A 19,715-nucleotide genomic window follows, 5' to 3' on the forward strand; every position below is an offset into this window, starting at 1 on the left:
TGACGGGAGTTGTAGTTGAGGGGCGCCCCGGGAACGTTCCGGGTGACGCCTTCTGGTCCGGGGGCGGGAGAGCATAGCGTTCTTTGGCTGAAAGCAGCAGGAACTGGCAACCGGGAGGAGGCTCTAGCGAGGCCTGAAAGCGGCGCAGCCAGGCAGGGGAGGGGTTTCGGGGTGGGGGCGGCCAAGTGGCGCATCTGACATGCTGCTGGGGTCGTGACCGCTCGGGGTCCGAGGCAGGACCTGGCCAGATCCAGCCTGGAGGCCTCGCCTTCTTCGGGCCTAATCTTCAGCGGCCGGGTAGGCCTTGCCAGAGGCTCCTTTTCGTGCGGCCACCCCGGATTCCTGCCCTGATTTTCTGTCCGAGAGATGGCCTCGCCTAGCCCCCCGCCAGAGCCAAAGGTAAGTCGCCCCTCCGGGTATCCCCGTTCTCTCGCCGTTCCCGAGCTAGGCCGCGCCACCGCCCCCCCATCTCTCGGGTCGCGGTCTTGAGGGCCAGCGCGGTGCAGTGAAGTACCCCCTGATACACTGGGGCGCCGTTCGCGATCAAACTGACCACTGGCTCCGTTTTTCAAAAGTGACTTGATAAATCAGCTAAAGAAAATTGGTAATGCTCCAAACTATCGTTTTCATTTACGAGTGTTTCCAGGTGAGGTATCTTTTTTGATCCTCCCCTGTGTCTCCTACACCTGCCGAGATGCCTGGACCCAAAGTAGACGCTTGGAGAAATCTGAATTGAAACGGGTCTCAAGGCAGTGCTTGTAGAGAATCGAGTGGGGCAATAAGGTGCAGGAAAGTTGGGAAGGCCTTGGGGCAGCTTACTAAAATTCAAATACTAGGGCATAATGAGTAAATCAGAAAGCCTTATCCTTAGGTTCCTCAATACAGAGGACAAAGATCCAGCTCAGTTATCCTCTAATTTGATGTGCTTGTCTGAATTCTGTCGGTTCCCAGAATTGGGCCCCATTTGGAACTCTTAGTATCATGTTCCTCCTAGCCTACCGGGCCCTGACAAGTGATTGTTTCTGCTACTTTCAGTGGTAGAATTGTCCTTGAGACAAGAACTGACTACAGAAATCATACTGTTTCAGGGGTTGCTGACATTTGAGGATGTGGCTGTGTTTTTTACCCAGGAGGAGTGGGATTATCTGGATCCAGCTCAGAGAAGCCTGTATAAAGATGTCATGATGGAGAATTATGGAAACCTGGTCTCACTGGGTAAGAATCTGCTGTTTCTCTGATGAAAATATCTAAGAAACTATAAGAAATCAGAACACTTGAACTAGCACCGTACCAAACTGATTTGTTCCAAAGTTCTGATTCAAACCTTTCAGCCATGAATTGTTTCCATGACTCTCATCCCTACCGTTCTTGCAATGACCAAAATACAAGCTTTTCTGGCTTCCTATCTTCGTAATCTCATTCCCATATTGCTCTGTACTTTCCCTCCTGGCTCATCCTCCCACTGCTTTCCTCCCACCCCTTTTCACTCTGCCTTCTGGAGCCCCTGTTCCTCTTCACATAATGTTCCCTACCCCTCCTGGCCTTAACTGAAACCTGGCACTTTCCCAAGGACACCACTTCTCTGGCAGGGGCTGCTTATTCTCCTACATCCTCTTCCTTCCTCTCATCCTTTGTCTCAAGGCTGAAAGGGAAAAATAATTGTTCTCCTAACTTTTCAGTGCTGTTCCCAAAGCATTCGTCTTCCACCTTCAAACACAGTTTCTCTCTTTTGAGGTCTCAGCTGTCTTGCCCTACCTTCTCAATTCCTTTTCACTATCATCTGTCAGCTTTTTTTGGTTCCTCACATAGATTTTGTCACATTTCAGAATCTTCTCTTTGCTAACCCATACCATCGATCATGCTGTCATTACTTCAGCCTCACTGTATCTTGACCATATTGTCTTCAGGGACCCTGCTTTCCATTTTTATTCAGCACCTCACATCAATGATCCTACCCTCAATTTTGTCATTACAGGCAAATCTTAAACCCCAATATCTTATACTTTGACCAATATCTTGTTTTTATTCAGGCAGTAGATGTTTATCGACTATAACTAAACAGGGGTTACCAAAACAGACATGATCTCTGCCCACGTGGAGCTTACTGTAAATTCTTACCTGTCTACTTTTCCTACCAAACCTATTCTTTTTTTTCCTTTAATAATTTATTTATTTATTTTTGTTTGCATTGGGTCTTCGTTGCTGTGGGTGGGCTTTCTCTAGTTGCGGTGAGCAGGGACTCCTCTGTTGCAGTGCGTGGGCTTCTCATTGCGGTGGCTTCTCTTGTTGCGGAGCACGGGCTCTAGGTGTGTGGGCTTCAGTCGTTGTTGCACACGGGTTCAGTAGTTGTGGCTCGTGGGCTCTAGATCACAGGCTCAGCAGTTGTGGCACATGGGCTTAGTTGCTCCGTGGCATGTGGGATCCTCCTGGATCAGGGATCAAACCCGTGTCCCCTGCATTGGCAGGTGGAGTCTTAACCACTGTGCCACCAGGGAAGTCCAAACCTATTTATTCTTAATCTTTCCTGTTCCTTGACTTCTTTTTTCCCCCAGGCTCTCGACTGCCTCCTGACTTCACCTCCTTATCTAATCCATGGACCTATATATAAAATGATCACCAGCATGCTCTCTTGCCACCTTGTCATTATGTTCTACCCATTCTGCAAACTTCAAATCCTGTACTGATTATAAAATCTGCCTTTTCTTTTCTCGTACCTGAGTTGCTAAACACAGCAAGAGAAATTTTTTATCCAAACGGATTGGTGCCCTGTATATATACATGGCTTTTCTTTCTTCTAGTCTCCACTGGGTTTTTACATTTCAGCAAATTTTTTATCATTGATTTGCTCATGCCCCTGTTCCTTTTAGTGACTATTCCAAAAACTTGAGTTTTCCTTGGGTCCATCACTCAGTGGTGGACCTCACCTTCTGTTTCACAGAGAAGATAGTGGCCACTACACATGAACTCTCAAGTTTTCTGCCCCTCATTGCACACTTAAGGTTGCCTGTCTTCTCACATTCTCCAAGAATTTATCAGTCTTTTTTTTTTCTTATAGTTTCAGTCTCTATTCTTTCTCCCCTGGTACTTTTATTCTGATGACAGATAGGTTCGTGGCTCTAGAACTCTCCTTTGAGCCACAGTCTCTCTTGCTGCTCCCTGTAACCTACTACTTGTTTGCTTCACAGCCAGATTTTTGTAAGAGTAGTTAAGGTGTGTTCTCTACTTCTTTACCTCCCATTATCTCTAATCCCCTTTTAGTGCCTCTACACCTTGCTCAGTTGTTTAACATTGGTGTGTAATAATCCAATTATCAAATGCAGTAGATTCTTTTTGGACTGTATTTAATTCTCTATAGATATTTGAAACTTTTTATTGCTTCCTTCTATTGCCTTGCATTCTCAGACTTCCTCTCAGACTATATACCTTCTTTGGCAGACCTTATTTACACTCAGGTCATCAGCTACTGCTATGTGATGGTATGTCCCAAATCTTAATCTCTACTTAAGAGAGGCAGTATGGAGCCTAACTGTCCAAGTAAAAAATCCTGATTCCACCACTTACTAGCCTTGTGACTTAACCTTTCTGTGCCTGTTTCTTTTTTTTTAACATAAAATGTAAATAATAATAGCACTTACCTCTTAGGATTATTATGAGCATTAACTCAGTTAATATATGTAAAGCATTTAGGACACTGACCAGCATGTAGTAAGTACAATATAAATGTCAACTGTTATCTTCATCATCATTGTCATTATCTTCTCTGTTGAACTCCAACTTCTTAGTCATCTCCTTTTGAAGACCACATAAATAACTCAGATAATCCACTAAGATCTCAAGGGCCTCCTCTTCAGAATTAAGTACTCCTTTCTCTGTGGTATCTTGTATACGCTTCCATTGTTGAATTTATTTCAGTGTACTATAATCATTATGTTATTTCTCTAAACAGACTGATCTTCAAGAGGACAGTAACTGTATTTTTTTTTCATTTGATTCCTCCAGCATTTAGCACAGAGCCAGGCATGTATTATATGCTTCTTAAATATTTGGGTGACTGAGTGAATATAATTTAAGACTCAATATCTTTTGACAAAATTATTGCATTAGCCTGTAAACTAGCCCTGTGCTTCCAGTCTCCCTTTATTCTAATATGTTCTCTTTACTGCCACCAAAGTGATTTTGTGTTATTAACTGCTTATGACTTTTGGTGATTTCTGACAGCTTAAAGGATAAAAATCTTAATTTTTCGTCCTACATACTAGCACCTCGTTATACAGCCCCTGCCTAGCTTTCTAGCCTCATCTGTTATTTCCAGGATACCACTTCAGTCTCCAGCCATGTCAGGCTAGGTATTTTTTTCCATTTAGCTATGGTATCTCTGAGTCACTGACAGCTTTTTCCACCCATATGGTGCCCTGGTTGATAATACCAGGCAAATGCCCAGCCTTGCCTGTGCCTAGTACTGTAAAATGGCAGTGAGCCCATCTGTGATCTCCTACTTTTAGGCTGTCTTCTTTATTGTAGCTGAAATACAGCTTTTCATCGGTTATTATTTCTCCCCTCACAGCCTGTTCGTCCTCCTCTGTAAACTCTATATCCATCCCCTTGATGAGTGCTCCCTTGATGAGAGATTACAATTATTAAAAACTATTCCATTATAGTGTTTTCCTCCACTTCATCCTGTTGCTCTACTTGACACAACTCATCTAGCTTTGTAATTTTGCCTCTTCAGTCATACCTATCCTTTCTATTTTTCTTTAAAAACTTTAGGAACTATGTTGATGATACAGCTGACAGCTTGATCTCTTAGTTCTTGATCTTTCAATTCTTTCAGCTGAAATAGACTTCTTTGGTTTTAATGACTTATCTCCAGACAACTTGAGCCAGATTGGACCTTGACAGAATTGGGAATTGCTGTACCTGTAAGACCTTAAATTCACTGTTTTCCTCCTTTAATTATAGGCTCTTTCCAATTATTTGTTCAACTACTCATTCATTCGATAAATAACTATAAAGCACTGTGCTAGGCCTAGGAATGCAAGTCCTTCCCCATTCTCTCATTCTTTTACCTAGAAAACTGAGAGGCAACTGTGTACTCTAGAAAAATTAGCTATGACCAGAGGATGGGAACATACAAGCATGGCAGATACCTCAGAAGGTGGTTATAGCTACCAAGCCCAGGTCTAATGGCTAGTCATTTCTAAGCTGCCATGTGTGGAAGCCTAGACTCACTTATTTTACCTGTCTTTCTGTTTGACCTATTTGTTTTCATGCTTGTGCCTCTCTGTTATATTTACTTCAGCAATACATTATATTTCATGTCTGGTAAGATTAAGTCACTCATACTCTCTTTCAGGGTATACAGTTGACCTTTGAACAACATGGATTTGAAATGCTTGAGTTCTCTTATACATTATTTTTTTTCACTAAATACGTAGTACAGTACTACACAGTCTGTGGTTGGTTGAATCCGCGGGTATAGAACCATGGATATGGAGGGCCAACTGTAAAGTTATATATGGATTTTCAACAGTGTGGAGGGTCAGTGCCCCTAACCCTCGTGTTGTTCAAGGGTCAACTGTACTTAACTAGTTTTCTGCATTCTTCTGGTTGAAATTTAGATTACTTGGGGTTTTTTAACTGGCTCGTGGGATTTTTGTTGGAATACAGTTAGGTTTGTTGGTTGGTTTGGGAAGAAATAAGATCCTTATAATGTTGACTCTCTTTAGCAATTTGGTTGACTCTATTTAATTGTCTATGTCCTTTAGAAAAATTGTATGGATTATTTTTATGAATCTTGCACTTCTTGTAGATACATTCCTAGGTTTTATGGGTTTTATTATCATGAAAAGCATATTTTATTTTTCTATAATATTTACTAACTGGTTATTCTTGGTAGTAAGAACCAGTATTTGTTTTATATGTCAGTCCTATTATCACTATTATATTTCATTTAATTCTTTTAGGAATTTTGGGTAGGCATTCATATCATCTGTGAATAATGTAATTTTGTATTATTCCTTTGAGTAAAACCCTGGAACAATATCCACTGGGTAAGCATTATGAAGAAACTTTACCTTCTCAAAAAGAACTTACAATCCAATGGAAAAGACAAAGTTAAAAGTACAGTGTAATAATACTATAATGCAGTCATGGACAAGGGCTGGTGATCAAAAACAGAGCGCTTAAATCATCTATTGGACTAAGTGAAGGCCTTATAGTTGCTTTGCACTGAATCTTAAAGAGAAACCAAGAGTTTCCCAAGTAAACAATGTTAGTGGACATTTCGTAAATGAGATATGCCAAGAAATGGCATAAAAGACTAAAGCACAAGCAATTTGCCCACTTGAAGTGTGAGAGCATGGGTAGGAGGGTGAATTAAAGCTTAAGAGACCTCATGAAGTGCTGAGCATCATTGTGTAAAGGGATTTGATTTGATTTTAGAGATAATGGAGTGCTAGTGAATCTATAGGTGGTGACATGATTAGAATTCCATTTTATGAAGATCTCTCTGGATTCAGTGAAATAGATACAGCCTAAAGACAAGAGCCAAGGATTATTAGATGGCTTTTGCAATAATCCAAGGAAAACAGAGAGAGAAGGCAAATGCTAAAGAGCAGAATCATTGATTTTGGTGATTGATTAATGGTAAGAAAAAGGGAGAAATCTAGGATGATTTCCTGCTTTGGGACTTTAGTGTGATGGATAGTGATGCCTCTCAAGGGAAGATGATTAGAGGTGGAGACAGACATGACAGCAAATGATGATGGTCATGTTAATTGTGAGCTCTTTTTGAGACATTTAAGTGGCAGTATTCAGAGGATGTGTATATAGAGCAAGATAAGGATGTAAACATGGGTAACAATAACCTTAAACAGTTGACAAAGGAAGAAAAATACATGAGGGAAATGTATTAGAAAAGGACAAAGAAAAGAAGTAGGGAGGGACCTAGAATATAATAGCACAGGAACAAAAACAGTGTCAAGAAACAGGAATAGTCCACAGTATCAGATGCTGCTGAGTAAAATAAGGACTAAAAAATGCCCATTGTATTTGTTATTTGAAAGTCATTGGTGATTTAATGAGAAGTTTCTCTAGATTCTGGAAACAGAAATCAGATTTTATAGTAGGTTGTAGAATAGATTGAATGGGAAGAGGTTGGTCATTGAAAACATAGGAAACGGAGAGGTACAGTGTTAAGATTTTTTTCAAAGCTTGGATTTCACCTAGAAAAGGATTTCAGGTTTCAGGATAAAGTTGTATATATTTGTATGTTGGTAGGAAGGTGTCAATGGAGAATACAGATTGAAGAAAGAGGAAGAAATGGTAATAACTGAACAAGTGCCCAGAGGGAAGTGGGATCAAGAGAGAGTAGATGAATTAGCCTTGGATAAGAATGGGATATATCTTCATGTACCACTGAAGGTAATTTTATAGGTAGGAGGTAGAATGGTGAGGGAGTTCTCTCATACTTTTTCATTGAGTGAAAGAAAACACAGTGTACTGAAAGTGAATTTGAGAGAGAGCACTGTAAGTAGACTTAGGCAGAAATAAAGTTTCTTAGGGAAATAAGTTTTTTTGGAATAAAATAATGACTGAAGTAAGTGAAAAGAAACTTCAAAGATGACTCCACAGTTAGAAGACTAGAAAATTGAAAGAAAAGAGGAAGTCTAAAAAGGGAAATTGTTTAGGGCCAAATATAAATTTGGTGGTGATACAATCTTCTCATGGAGTTATCCAACAGGCAGCAAGAGACAGAAAATCAGGAAAGAAGTCAGAGGCAGACTTAAGTGTCCTCTACACTGCTTTGTTATATCATAGACCATTATGTTATCTTTCTTCCAACGCATGCAAGATTATCATTTCTCAGATGTCATGCAGACTCTCAGTTGGAAATAGATGGTTCCAACTTGTGCCTTATATCTTTAAAGCCATGAGAATTATGTATACTTGAAGATTGTAGTATTTGTGGTAGGTGAAGTCATAAGCTACCACAGACTGTTCTTTTTCTTAGTTTCTTCCATTAGCTCTAACCATGTTTCTTTTGTTTTTTTTCCTGTTTTTCTATATCATAGAGTCCATGTCACTTCAACCCAGTTTTTAAAAAGCCATTTGTCTCTTGATGTAGGAGCTATTTTACTTAATATTTTCTTTACCATATTATATTCTTTCCCCATTTGTACTTGTCACCCATTCCATTTGGTAGGGGGCTTCTTGCCTTATCTTTAAATCCTAACTCATTATACAATGCCTGGAATGCTTTTGATCACAATAAATAAATTCTTATTAATGAGTGAATTGTTGTTTCCCCTGGTTTTTGTCTTTTATCCTTCTCAGCATCATTTTATGTGTTCTTTTCTGTCAGTTATTTGGTTTATTCACATTCCCATAACGCTACCTCATCCTAAATTTTCCTGAACCGACTGTTTTCTTCCCATGTTATCCTTTCTTCCTTGATAGGCTAGCTTATCCTGCCACTACTTGTTTTACTTCTTTGTTTGCCCATCTTACCTTGCATAATTCGCTGTTGATTTATCAGCCCTTCCTCCTTTCTCCTGCTGATGCATTTTGTGCCTCGTAAACACTCTTTTCATACGCTTTCTCCAAGAAAAACATTTCATCAGATAACTAATACTAAATATTTATATAGCTTGTACTGTTTGCCAGGTAGTTCTAAATGCTTTATATATATGAACTAATGTAACCATCACAAGGATGCTGTGATGTAGTAAACTACATTTTATGCACATAGTAGATCATTTATCTTAATTATCTTATTTTTCTGACAGTTTCTCCTTGCTGGCAAGAGCTAGGCTGATGTTTCTATTTTCCATTTATCATTCCAGATGTTTTGAACAGAGATAAGGATGAGGAGCCAACTGTGAAACAAGAAATTGAGGAAATTGAGGAAGAAGTGGAACCACAGGGTGTAATAGTTACAAGAATCAAAAGTGAAATTGACCAGGATCCTATGGGTAGAGAAACCTTTGAACTTGTTGGTAGGTTAGATAAACAGAGAGGAATCTTCTTATGGGAAATACCAAGGGAATCTTTGACCCAGGAACAAAGAATGTTCAGAGGAAACACTAGCATTATCCGTAAAAGACCAAATTCAGAAGAGAAATGTCATAAATGTGAAGAATGTGGAAAGGGTTTTGTCCGCAAGGCTCATTTCATTCAACATCAAAGGGTCCATACGGGAGAAAAACCTTTTCAATGTAATGAATGTGGGAAAAGTTTCAGTCGCAGTTCATTTGTTATTGAACATCAGAGAATCCACACTGGGGAAAGGCCCTATGAGTGTAATTACTGTGGAAAAACCTTTAGTGTGAGCTCAACCCTTATTAGACATCAGAGAATCCACACTGGAGAGAGACCCTATCAGTGTAACCAATGTAAACAGAGCTTCAGCCAGAGAAGAAGCCTTGTTAAACATCAAAGGATTCACACAGGTGAGAAACCCCATAAATGTAGTGACTGTGGGAAAGCCTTCAGTTGGAAATCACACCTGATTGAACATCAGAGAACTCACACTGGTGAGAAACCCTATCACTGTACCAAATGTAAGAAAAGCTTTAGTCGAAATTCATTACTTGTTGAACATCAGAGAATTCACACTGGGGAAAGACCCCATAAATGTGGTGAATGTGGGAAAGCCTTTAGATTAAGTACATACCTTATACAACACCAAAAAATCCACACTGGTGAGAAGCCTTTTCTTTGTATTGAATGTGGAAAAAGCTTCAGTCGGAGCTCATTCCTTATTGAACATCAGAGGATCCATACAGGTGAAAGACCTTATCAGTGCAAAGAGTGTGGGAAAAGCTTCAGTCAACTTTGCAACCTTACTCGTCATCAGAGAATTCACACAGGGGACAAACCCCATAAATGTGAGGAATGTGGAAAAGCCTTTAGTAGAAGCTCAGGTCTTATTCAGCATCAGAGAATCCACACCAGAGAGAAGACTTATTCATACAATGAAACCAAGGAAAGTTTTGATCCAAATTGCAATCTTATTATACAGCAGGAAGTCTACCCTAAGGAAAAATCTTATAAATGTGATGAATGTGGGAAAACTTTTAGTGTCAGTGCTCATCTAGTACAACATCAAAGAATCCACACTGGTGAAAAGCCCTACCTATGTACTGTATGTGGGAAAAGCTTCAGTCGGAGCTCATTTCTTATTGAACACCAGAGAATCCACACTGGTGAGAGACCCTATCTGTGCAGACAGTGTGGCAAAAGTTTTAGTCAACTCTGTAATCTTATTCGACATCAGGGTGTTCACACAGGTAATAAACCCCATAAATGTGATGAATGTGGGAAGGCCTTTAGCCGGAACTCAGGCCTTATTCAGCATCAGAGAATACATACAGGAGAAAAACCTTATAAGTGTGAGAAGTGCGACAAAAGTTTCAGTCAACAGCGCAGCCTTGTCAACCATCAGAAGATCCATGCAGAGGTGAAAATTCAAGAAACCCACGAATGTGATGCTTGTGGGGAAGCCTTCAATTGCCATATATCTCTTATTCAGCATCAAAAATTGCACACTACATGGATGCAGTAAACATAGAGAAATACTTAAGCTTGGTTTGACTTGAGACCAGCTACCCAAGTGCAGTTTCAGTATGGCTCAACGTGAGTCAAGATTTAGTGATAAAGCAGGTTCCCTTTGGCCTCAGGCAAATGGTTTCTAAAGGTTCTGTGAATAATAGACAGCTGCCCACAGGCAGTTGAAGATTTCCATTACTCTTTGTTTTGAGGATCATAGAGAAGGACTCAATAATTTAAGCATCTTTCTTTTACAAATCTTTCAGCAGAGAGGTTAAACCCAGGTTCAGAGCACTTAGTTATAATTAATAAAGGGAGAAGAACAAAGTTACATTGGCATAAGGGAGTTGGAAGCAGCTGATGTTAGAAAACTAGCATAATTGCTCAGAGTCCTCTGGCACCATAATATATGGTGGTTCTTTCAGTTCCATGACATGTTTGGCTATGCATGCCAAGTCCAATAATTAAGCATATGCTTAAGTTTTCAAGGAAACAAACCCCCCATTTTTTAAAAAACTGGCATCCAAAGCTTTTGTCATTGTCTAATCCAGTTGTTTGGCATGTGGGTTAAAGGCAGTTCCAATGCCATGTGGTTCCCAGATCTGTGAAATGAGTGGACCATTAATTTTACATATAAAGTAAATGTACAGATTATGTAATTAACAAACCTAGCAAAGGTGTTACCAAGGAGCCTTTGGGAGTGCCTTTTCTTTTTTCCCAAGATGGGCCCAAAAAGGTGGAGGAAGACACTGTTCTTTTTGTGCCCTCCAATCTGTGAAAGATATTTGTAGTCCTAGACAAATTAAATCTTATTCCTCCATTACCAGTAGCATGTGAAAGTGTAAATATTTTGATTACCAAGAGTTGGAAATAAAAAGACCTGGAGTCTATGCTAGGAAGCTGAGATATTTTGGTATTGCTTTGATTTTTATGGTAACTAGACTTTGCATGCAATTTTAAAATCTTTATTTCTGGTTCTAGGGCTTCCTTAGTTAATGGTTATTATAAACCTATTCATCTCTTCTAATCATTAAACCTGTTTTGTTTTTTGCTTTGTGTAAGAGTTATTTGTTACTCTAGTGTAAAATCTATCCTGTCAAATATATTACAGCATTTAAAAGTTAGAATCAAGGATTTAAAGGAAACTGCTCTCACTTGTTCTACCTCTGACTTGTTACCTTTTCTGGGATAGTTCAATTAAGGTTAAATCCAGGTTCTTTAGTTCCTGAGTATATAATTCCAAATCACCAGGACTCGGTAATTCTAATTTCCTAATAGTTTAAGCAAAAGACCTCACTTTCAACTATAACCTAGACATTCTAAACATCACCTCCAAACTTTCATCTTCCCATCTCTGAGTATGTGCGTATGTGTGTGTGCATGCACACGTAAATGTGAATGTTACGGTATGTGTAGAAATACACCTCTCTGTACACTTCCTTATTCAAATTAAGTACTCATAGTTACCATAGTTAACTTTTCAAAACAGAGTTTGTAACTCAGTGAATAGTACAAAAGGTAGCTGATAATGCACTTAATTTTTCAATAAAATTATCCTCCTGCCTTAAATCTCCCTGTTTTACTTGTTCTGCACCAGTGGTTCCCCAGCCCAGAGTCACAACTAATAATGAGGTTCTTAGAAATGCAGAGATGGAATCCTGTGTTCTGAAAAACACAAAGTGTATGTTTTCACTGCATGCACACGAAAACATTTCTCTGCTTTTTGCTGAAATTGCATTGTATCATTTGATTGTCTTGCTGAGCAGAAGTTCTGGCTGTTGACCTCACTGTAATTTGGGGCCATGGTCATTTGAGATATTCCTAAAAGTACGTAATTTTTAACATCCTTGAATGTGAATCTGGAGTGACAGCTCCAAACTCCAGTAACAGCGAAACAGTTCTTGCTTATGTATACAATTCATTGGCTGTAAAAATCATAGCCAAAAAAGATGATTTTTTTTTTTTAAAGCAAGTACACTGCAGTATACACTGCTGTTTTACAACAAAAAGATAGAAATGTGCAGAGGACTTTAGAGAGGGATATGAAGTGCCAGAAGATGAGGGAAGGAGAAAGTTAAATCTTTCAAGAGGAAATAATGCCTAAGATGAGGCTAAAAGACAAGTACCAGGAAAGATGAATACTGTCTGAAGACAAAGTTGTGAGAGGATCTGGTAGCTACAGAGTGAACTGATTGCTTGGTGATGGGAATGTGGCAGGAGGTAAGGTGCCCATAAACAAGAGTTATAGTGCCAAAGAGATAGGACTTGATTTCTCCTGAAATCCTGTGGTAATGTTTTCCTTGTAGGTAAGTATGGTGTGTATAAGAAAAGGATGCATTTTAAGAATATAGCTCTGGATTTTCACAACTAAACCTCTATATAACTGGCACCCAGCTTAAATATTACTGGTACCCCAGATTCTTCCCTTGTGTACCTTTCCAAATACTACACAACACACATCTTGTGGTGCCTCCACTTTAACTCAGGGAACAATGTGGAAGTGAATAGGAGGGAAAAAATTGGCTCTTGACCTTTTTAAGATCTGGGGATCTTATCCTCAGGAAGTTGCACAAAGTAAGCATTCAAGGGCCTGTGGTTTCCGTGTTAACTTCAAGAGTCTCAGAGTAGTACTACTGAGAGATTGTGGTGTCTTTAAGGCAGTGGGAATGAAAGGAGATTAACTTGAGAAATACAGAGTAAAACCTGATTGCTAATTGGATGAGGAAGGTGAAAAAGAGTAAAGATGCAAGGTGGGTTTGGGTGGTTGGTATTCTTACTAAAAGGGTCGGGGAGGACAGTGCACCTGGTATGGAGTAAGGAATTAATTACTAAAGTTTTTGAGCGTGTAATGTTTGGCTTATCTGTGAGACAGACATGTCTGAAAATAATTGGAGATGTGGACATGGTGCACAGGGAAGATCTAGGTTAGAAATTGATTTAGGAATTCACGTGTTTAGACACAGAACTGAATTAAGTAAGATTTAAGGAAAAAATAAAGCAAGAAAAGAAATCCAGAGATGGAATCCTGAGGCCCACTCTTGTTTAGTGGATGGGCAAGATTCAAAGGAGACAGAGAGGAACAGCCAGAAGTATCAAAAACCCAGTACATAGTGATAACTAGGAAAGTGACCTAGAAGAGTGCTGCAGAGACATCAAAGAAAGGTTGAAGAGTGTCCTTTAGATTGGATTATTAGAAAGTCATTAATGAGTACTATAAGAACAGCTTCTGAAATTGGGAAGGGCCAGTTTTCAGAGGCTTAAATAGTGTCTGAAGAGTGTAGATCATCAATTCTCAAATACTAGCAATTCATGGTGAAAAGTTTACTATTTTACATTCAAATGGTAAAAACAAGGACAATAGAGTAGCTTTGTAAAAAAGCTAAATTGAGGGCTTCCCTGGTGACCCAGTGGTTGGGAATCCGCCTGGCAATGCAGGGGACATGGGTTCGTGCCCCTGTCTGGGAAGATCCCACATGCCGCGGAGCGGCTAGGCCCCTGAGCCATGGCGGCTGAGCCTGCGCGTCTGGAGCCTAGGCCCGCGTACCGCAAAAAAAAAAAAAAAAAGCTAAGTTGATTCAAGAACTTAATCTTTTTCTGAAATAATATGCCCCCCTTTTAAAATAAAAAAGTCCTTTCATGAAATAATAGTAATTTTGGCCTGTTGAATGTATGTCTTTAGTTAAAAAAAAATGGCAATCCTTTTTTGATTATTCGTCTTACTTAATTTTACTGGTCTGTAAAAGGGAATAAAAAGTAGATTGTGAATATGAGGAGGGATATAGATCAAGATTAAAGAAAAAAAGTATTTTTCCATTCTGAATAGATAGCCAGTTGAGGGAGAAGTTGAAGATAAAGGAGAGCAAATGGAAATTGAGTTATTAGATAAGCAAAAATGAATTTTAGCACTAATGGAAGGATTTACTATGGAGGCTTTCTTCCTCCCATTTGGGAGAAAAGGAAAGAGTACAGATTTAGTGTCTGGGGGAAGGGGAAGAAATAGAATACACCTGAGATGACCCAACTCCAAAAAATAGTCAAATTCATGTTTTGAGAGTCAGAGAAGGAGAGGGGTGGCCACCATGAGGGGTAGAGTTGGGAGCCTTGTCAATAGTAAAATTTGGAGTAGCAATTAGGGACAATGGAAGAGAGAACCAAACAAAAACTTGAGGAGGGCTTGTGGGGTTTTGTTTAGGGCCCCACTAAAGTAAAAGACTGAACTTTTAATGGCATTACTCAAATTCCTTATGTGAATTAACACATGGAACAATTTTGAAAGAAAATTAAGGTTAAAGTAGATGAAGCAAAAAAATATTAATTAGTATATCTTTTGGGATTCTCCAGAGAAGCAGAACCAATAAACCAATAGGATGGATGGATGGATAGATAGACAGATAGATAATAAGAATTGGCTCATGTGATTATGTAGTACAAGAAGTCCCATGGTATGCTGTTCATAAGCTGGAAAACTGAAAGCCAATGATGTAATTCACTCTGAGTCCAAAGGAGCTTAAGAACCAGGAGCGTTGATGTCCAAGGACAGAAGATGCATACCCCACTTGGGCAGAGAACAAATCTGACCTCATTCATTTTTGATTCAGGCCCTCAACAAATTGGATAATGCAAATCAGCATGGTTGAGGGCAATCTTCTTTACTCAGTCTAAGGACTTAAATACAAATCTCTTTCAGAAACACCCTCAACAGACACACCCAAAGACAATGTTTCACCGACATCCCTTAGTCTAGTAGAGTTGAAACATAAAATTAGCCATCACAGTAGGTAACAGTTAAAAATGAGGTGGAGAGGGTGTGGAGAAAAGGGAACCCTCTTGCACTGCTGGTGGGAATGTAAATTGAAACAGCCACTGTGGAGAACAGTATGGAGGTTCCTTAAAAAGCTAAAAACAGAACTACCATATGACCCAGCAATCCCACTACCGGGCATATACCCTGAGAAAACCATAATTCAAAAGGACACATGTACCCCAATGTTCATTGCAGCACTATTTATAATAGCCAGGACATGGAAACAACCTAAATGTCCAACAACAGATGAATGGCTAAAGAAGATGTACATATATACAATGTAACATTACTCAACCATAAAAAGGAATGAAACTGGGTCATTTGTAGAGATATGGATGGGCCTAGAGTCTGTCATACAGAGTGAAGTAAGCCAGAAAGAGAAAAACAAATATCATATATTAACACATTTATGTGGAATCTAGAAAAATTGTACAGATGAACGTATTTGCAGGGCAGGAATAGAGATGTAGACATAGAGAACGGACATGTGGACATGGGGGGAAAGGAAGGGTGGGATGAAATGGGAGATTAGGACTGACCTATCTGCACTACCATGCGTAAAATAAATAGCTAGTGGAAACACGCTATAAAGCACAGGAAGCTCAGCGTGGTGCTCTGTGACGACCTAGATGGGTGGGATGTGGAGTGGGGGGTGGGAGGGAGGTCCAAGAGGGAGGGGATATAGGTATACATATAGCTGATTCACTTCATTGTATGGCAGAAACTAACACAGCACTGTAAAGCAATTATACTCCAATAAAAGAAAAATAAATAAAATGAGCAGGTGAGGGAATTCCCTGGTGGTCCAGTGGTTAGGACTCGGTGCTTTTACTGCTGTGGGACTGGGTTCAATCCCTGGTTGGGGAACTAAGATCCTGCAAGCCACACAGCATGGCCAAAGTAAATAAATAAATAAAATGAACAAGTGAAAGCAGTCTTTGGTGGCAAAAAAAAGAAATTACTGTAATACTCCATTTCTCTGTAATTTTGATGAGTGAGGCCTTTCACTTTCATCTGTCTTCCTAAAGGAGGATGTCATCAGCAAATCTAGGGGCATACACAGCATACCCAATTGAGAATATTTTCTTGCAGAGTACATTTCAACTTAAAAATCTAGTTCAGATATTCCAATCATTTTTTGAAGTTACTGTTCCTAATTTGTATTGGTTATCCTTCCTTCTCCACCTCCTTCAAAAATGTTTTGTGGCCTTGGGTATGGTAGGGATGAGCTGATTGGGGCTTTCTCTAGTTGCGGCGAGCGGGGGCTACTCTTCGTTGTGGTGCGCGGGCTTCTCATTGCAGTGGCTTCTCTTGTTGCGGAGCACGGGCTCAAGGCACATGGGCTTCAGTAGTTGTGGCTCACAGGCTTAGTTGCTCTGCGGCATGTGGGATCTTCCCGGACCAGGGATTGAAACTGTGTCCCCTGCACTGGCAGGTGGATTGTTAACCACTGTGCCACCAGGGAAGTCTGCAGGTTTCTTTTTAATTAAGGCCATCTCTATAACCTTGACGCACGGACAAACAGAAAAAGGCCAGATACATTTACTTTACTGCACAAATGGTACAAGTCCAATTAACATGTATTTTTTAAAATATCTGCCAGGCACTATGTTAATAGTATAGGTATTATTAGTTGCATAGTGGCATTCAGCAGTCCTTTATTCTCTTCACTGGGGAGTAAATAGCAAGTCATATGTATTCCATAGCATAAAGACTGGGTGTAAAAAAATCACCCAGCTTTCCAAGACACATAGTTTAGATACATTTTGTACAAATAAAACATAGTTCATATCTTTGCCTGTGCTATTTCCAGTCCAGGAGCCATGTTCTCAAGAACATACTTCTGATGTCAGTCCAATGACTAAGATAAACCTCTATATCACATTGACAGTCATTGTGTCCCTGGATCCAAGAACTGCACTCTGACTTCTCTGGCCTGTAAATTCCCCCAGGGTAAAACCAGGGCAGGACAAGGAAAAGTTGCAAGTGGCTGCATAAGAATGCCTTGACCTTGGATATCGTAAGAGAGAAGGGTAGAATTCTCTGACACATGAGACCTCGGGCTACAGCTTAACCCTGGTTGTTGTGAACTGCTGGAAGAATTGGTGCTATGGTTAGAATATGCTCTATATTTCACTGTGCCAGCATACTCAAAGGGCTGAGTCTATGCATGTATGTAAGCCTCTTTTTGAGAATTAGATGTAAAAGAATTTTGAATTTTCATTTGTCTCAGTGCTTGCCTCTCAAGTTCCAGTATAACAGAGACTTATTAGAATGCTAAATAGCTATGCTACGCAAGGAGAGTTTAGGGGTGTTGTTTTCCCCAATCTAAAGATGTCACATCCACTCACTGGCTTCCACCACCAAGAGGCTAGGCCCTATGTTGAATTGTTATGATGCACACTTAGCTGGCTTCCAGTTTCCTCCCAATCTTCTACATTCTAAAAACTAATTTTCAGCAATACCCTCTATTATGTTATTCCCTGCTCAAAATTATTCACAGGTCCCTATTTCTCATTACTTCAAGGCAAAACTTTTCATAAAATCCCTGTCCTATCTACCCTCCCACTCTACTGTGCCACTCCACTTGGCCTCACCATTTTAACCTAATTTCCCATAATTTCCCCAAAATACACAATCTGAACTCTAGTCAGGACACAGTTTTCATCTTCACTTCCACTCAAATGCCTGTGCCATTCTTCAAGAGCCAACTGACAGAGAAAAATATATTTATTCATGACTTATATATCTGGCACTTTGCATAAAATATTGCTAACCTCACAGCAACGCTATTTTATAGATGGGAAAACTGAGACTCAAGATCCCAAGATCATATAACTAGCAATAAACTGTCTGCAATTCATCCCACCTCCTTTGATTTCGGCACCTTGCCTATGCCACTGTAATTTAGCACATTATTGTATACGATTTTGTTTCTTAACTGTATCCTTGCCTTCCTCAACACAGTGGTAAGCATACAAGGACCATGTAGTATCTTTACAGCACCAAGCATACAGTAGTGCTAAATCAATACTTGCCGACTGATTTTATATATGTCTACATATACTGACACCCAGTACTGAGTGTTAGACTATTTCAGGAGCCTTAGGACCGAGTATGTTACAGCTAGAAAACCATATATGAGTAATGAAAAAAGAGCTGTAACTGACTGTGTCGAGCTTTGCCATTACTCCTGTCTCAATTCATCCTCTCTAGAAAATAGGCTTAGAGAATTGGTAGCATTACATGAGCCCTCAGGGCTCTACTGAGCATGGATAGTTCATCTGTTACTCTAGAAGCATGGCAGATATTGTTCTAAGGACAGGTTCACAATTTTTTTTTAATTTTTAATTTATTTTTTTATATAGCAGGTGGTTTAAATTCTTTATCCAAGAGCTTTGAGGATATAAGTGTTTTGGAAATCTGTATCTTTCATATTTTAGAGAGCAAATATATGTTTATGCTATACATTGTATAACTCCCTCTATAGGATCTGAGTCAGCATCTAAGATCAGACACATCTCTGCTTCCCATCAAGTGGAATCAAGATGACAGCCTTGAGTCAGGGTTTGCCACCAAATAATTTCCTGCAAACTTTTGAGAAAATTTTTGGTTTTTACAGCTTTTTGGATTTCAGAATTGTGGACAAGGGATTTTGAACATGTAATTGAAATGTACTGATTCATTTAATCTCTCAATAACTTGCGATACTATTATTTTGGAGCTGAAGAAACTGAACCACAGAAAGGTTGTATAAGGTGTCCAAGGTCACATGGCTAGGAAGCAGCAGAGCCAGCGTTTGAACCTAGACTGTCTGACTCCAAAACCTGTGCTTTTCACCACCAAGAGTACTGCCTCCCCAGAGGACTTTGCAAATCACACTAGCCTAAGTCTCACCTACTGTTTATGTGACCTTGAACAACTGCCCTAGCACAATGAATGCCAGTTTCCTCCATTGCTGCTGTGAGTGAAATGTAGATGTCAGCTGGAGTCTTTTACCCCAGGACAGCTAGACCAGATAGTCTCGAAGTTCCATTCCTGATTTGCCTAAAGCCTGCTCCAAGATTTCTGCAAGTTTTAGAGGCTTATATTCTCATTGTCACAGTTGGCTTCTGCTTCTGCTAAATCAATTCACATTATGAATCATTATGAGTCATCTCAGCATCTTGTTTTTGTAAAGGACGATGTGGACTCATATGTGGAACTCAGCTCTCCCTCTCAAGAAGACAAATATGTTTATACGGTTGATATTTCTCCCGTTCTCAAAAGTCTTTTAGTCACTTCCCCACAATTCCACATTGCCCTAGCTTCTCCCTGCCTTTTCTCTTTCCCCTCCTTTCTCAATTCTTCCTTTCTCCTCACT

At 39.7% G+C, this 19,715-nt stretch overlaps 1 protein-coding gene across 3 annotated transcripts; it reads left to right on the plus strand.

Annotated features, from left to right (window-relative positions):
* Positions 1-156: 156 nt before the first annotated feature.
* On the plus strand, positions 157-13,236 carry ZNF189 (zinc finger protein 189). Of its 3 annotated transcripts, none has more exons than XM_079927276.1 (3): positions 157-399; positions 1,089-1,215; positions 8,844-13,236. In XM_079927276.1, the coding sequence occupies exons 1-3, from the start codon at positions 367-369 to the stop codon at positions 10,562-10,564; spliced, it is 1,881 nt and encodes a 626-aa protein (XP_079783402.1). In that variant the 5' UTR covers positions 157-366; the 3' UTR covers positions 10,565-13,236. The 3 variants fall into 3 exon arrangements, with proteins under 3 accessions (XP_079783402.1, XP_079783403.1, XP_079783404.1); XM_079927277.1 differs by having other exon boundaries at positions 1,131-1,215; XM_079927278.1 differs by having other exon boundaries at positions 1,134-1,215.
* Positions 13,237-19,715: the final 6,479 nt, after the last annotated feature.

Source organism: Stenella coeruleoalba (genome assembly GCF_951394435.1).
Source record: "Stenella coeruleoalba genome assembly, chromosome: 7".
NCBI lineage: Eukaryota > Metazoa > Chordata > Mammalia > Artiodactyla > Delphinidae > Stenella > Stenella coeruleoalba.

Coding starts and splice junctions, on each gene's coding strand:
- ZNF189 (XM_079927276.1), top strand. CDS start 367: ATGGCCTCGCCTAGCCCCCCGCCAGAGCCAAAG. Junction 400..1,088: donor GCCCCCCGCCAGAGCCAAAG/GTAAGTCGCCCC, acceptor ATACTGTTTCAG/GGGTTGCTGACATTTGAGGA. Junction 1,216..8,843: donor TGGAAACCTGGTCTCACTGG/GTAAGAATCTGC, acceptor TTATCATTCCAG/ATGTTTTGAACAGAGATAAG.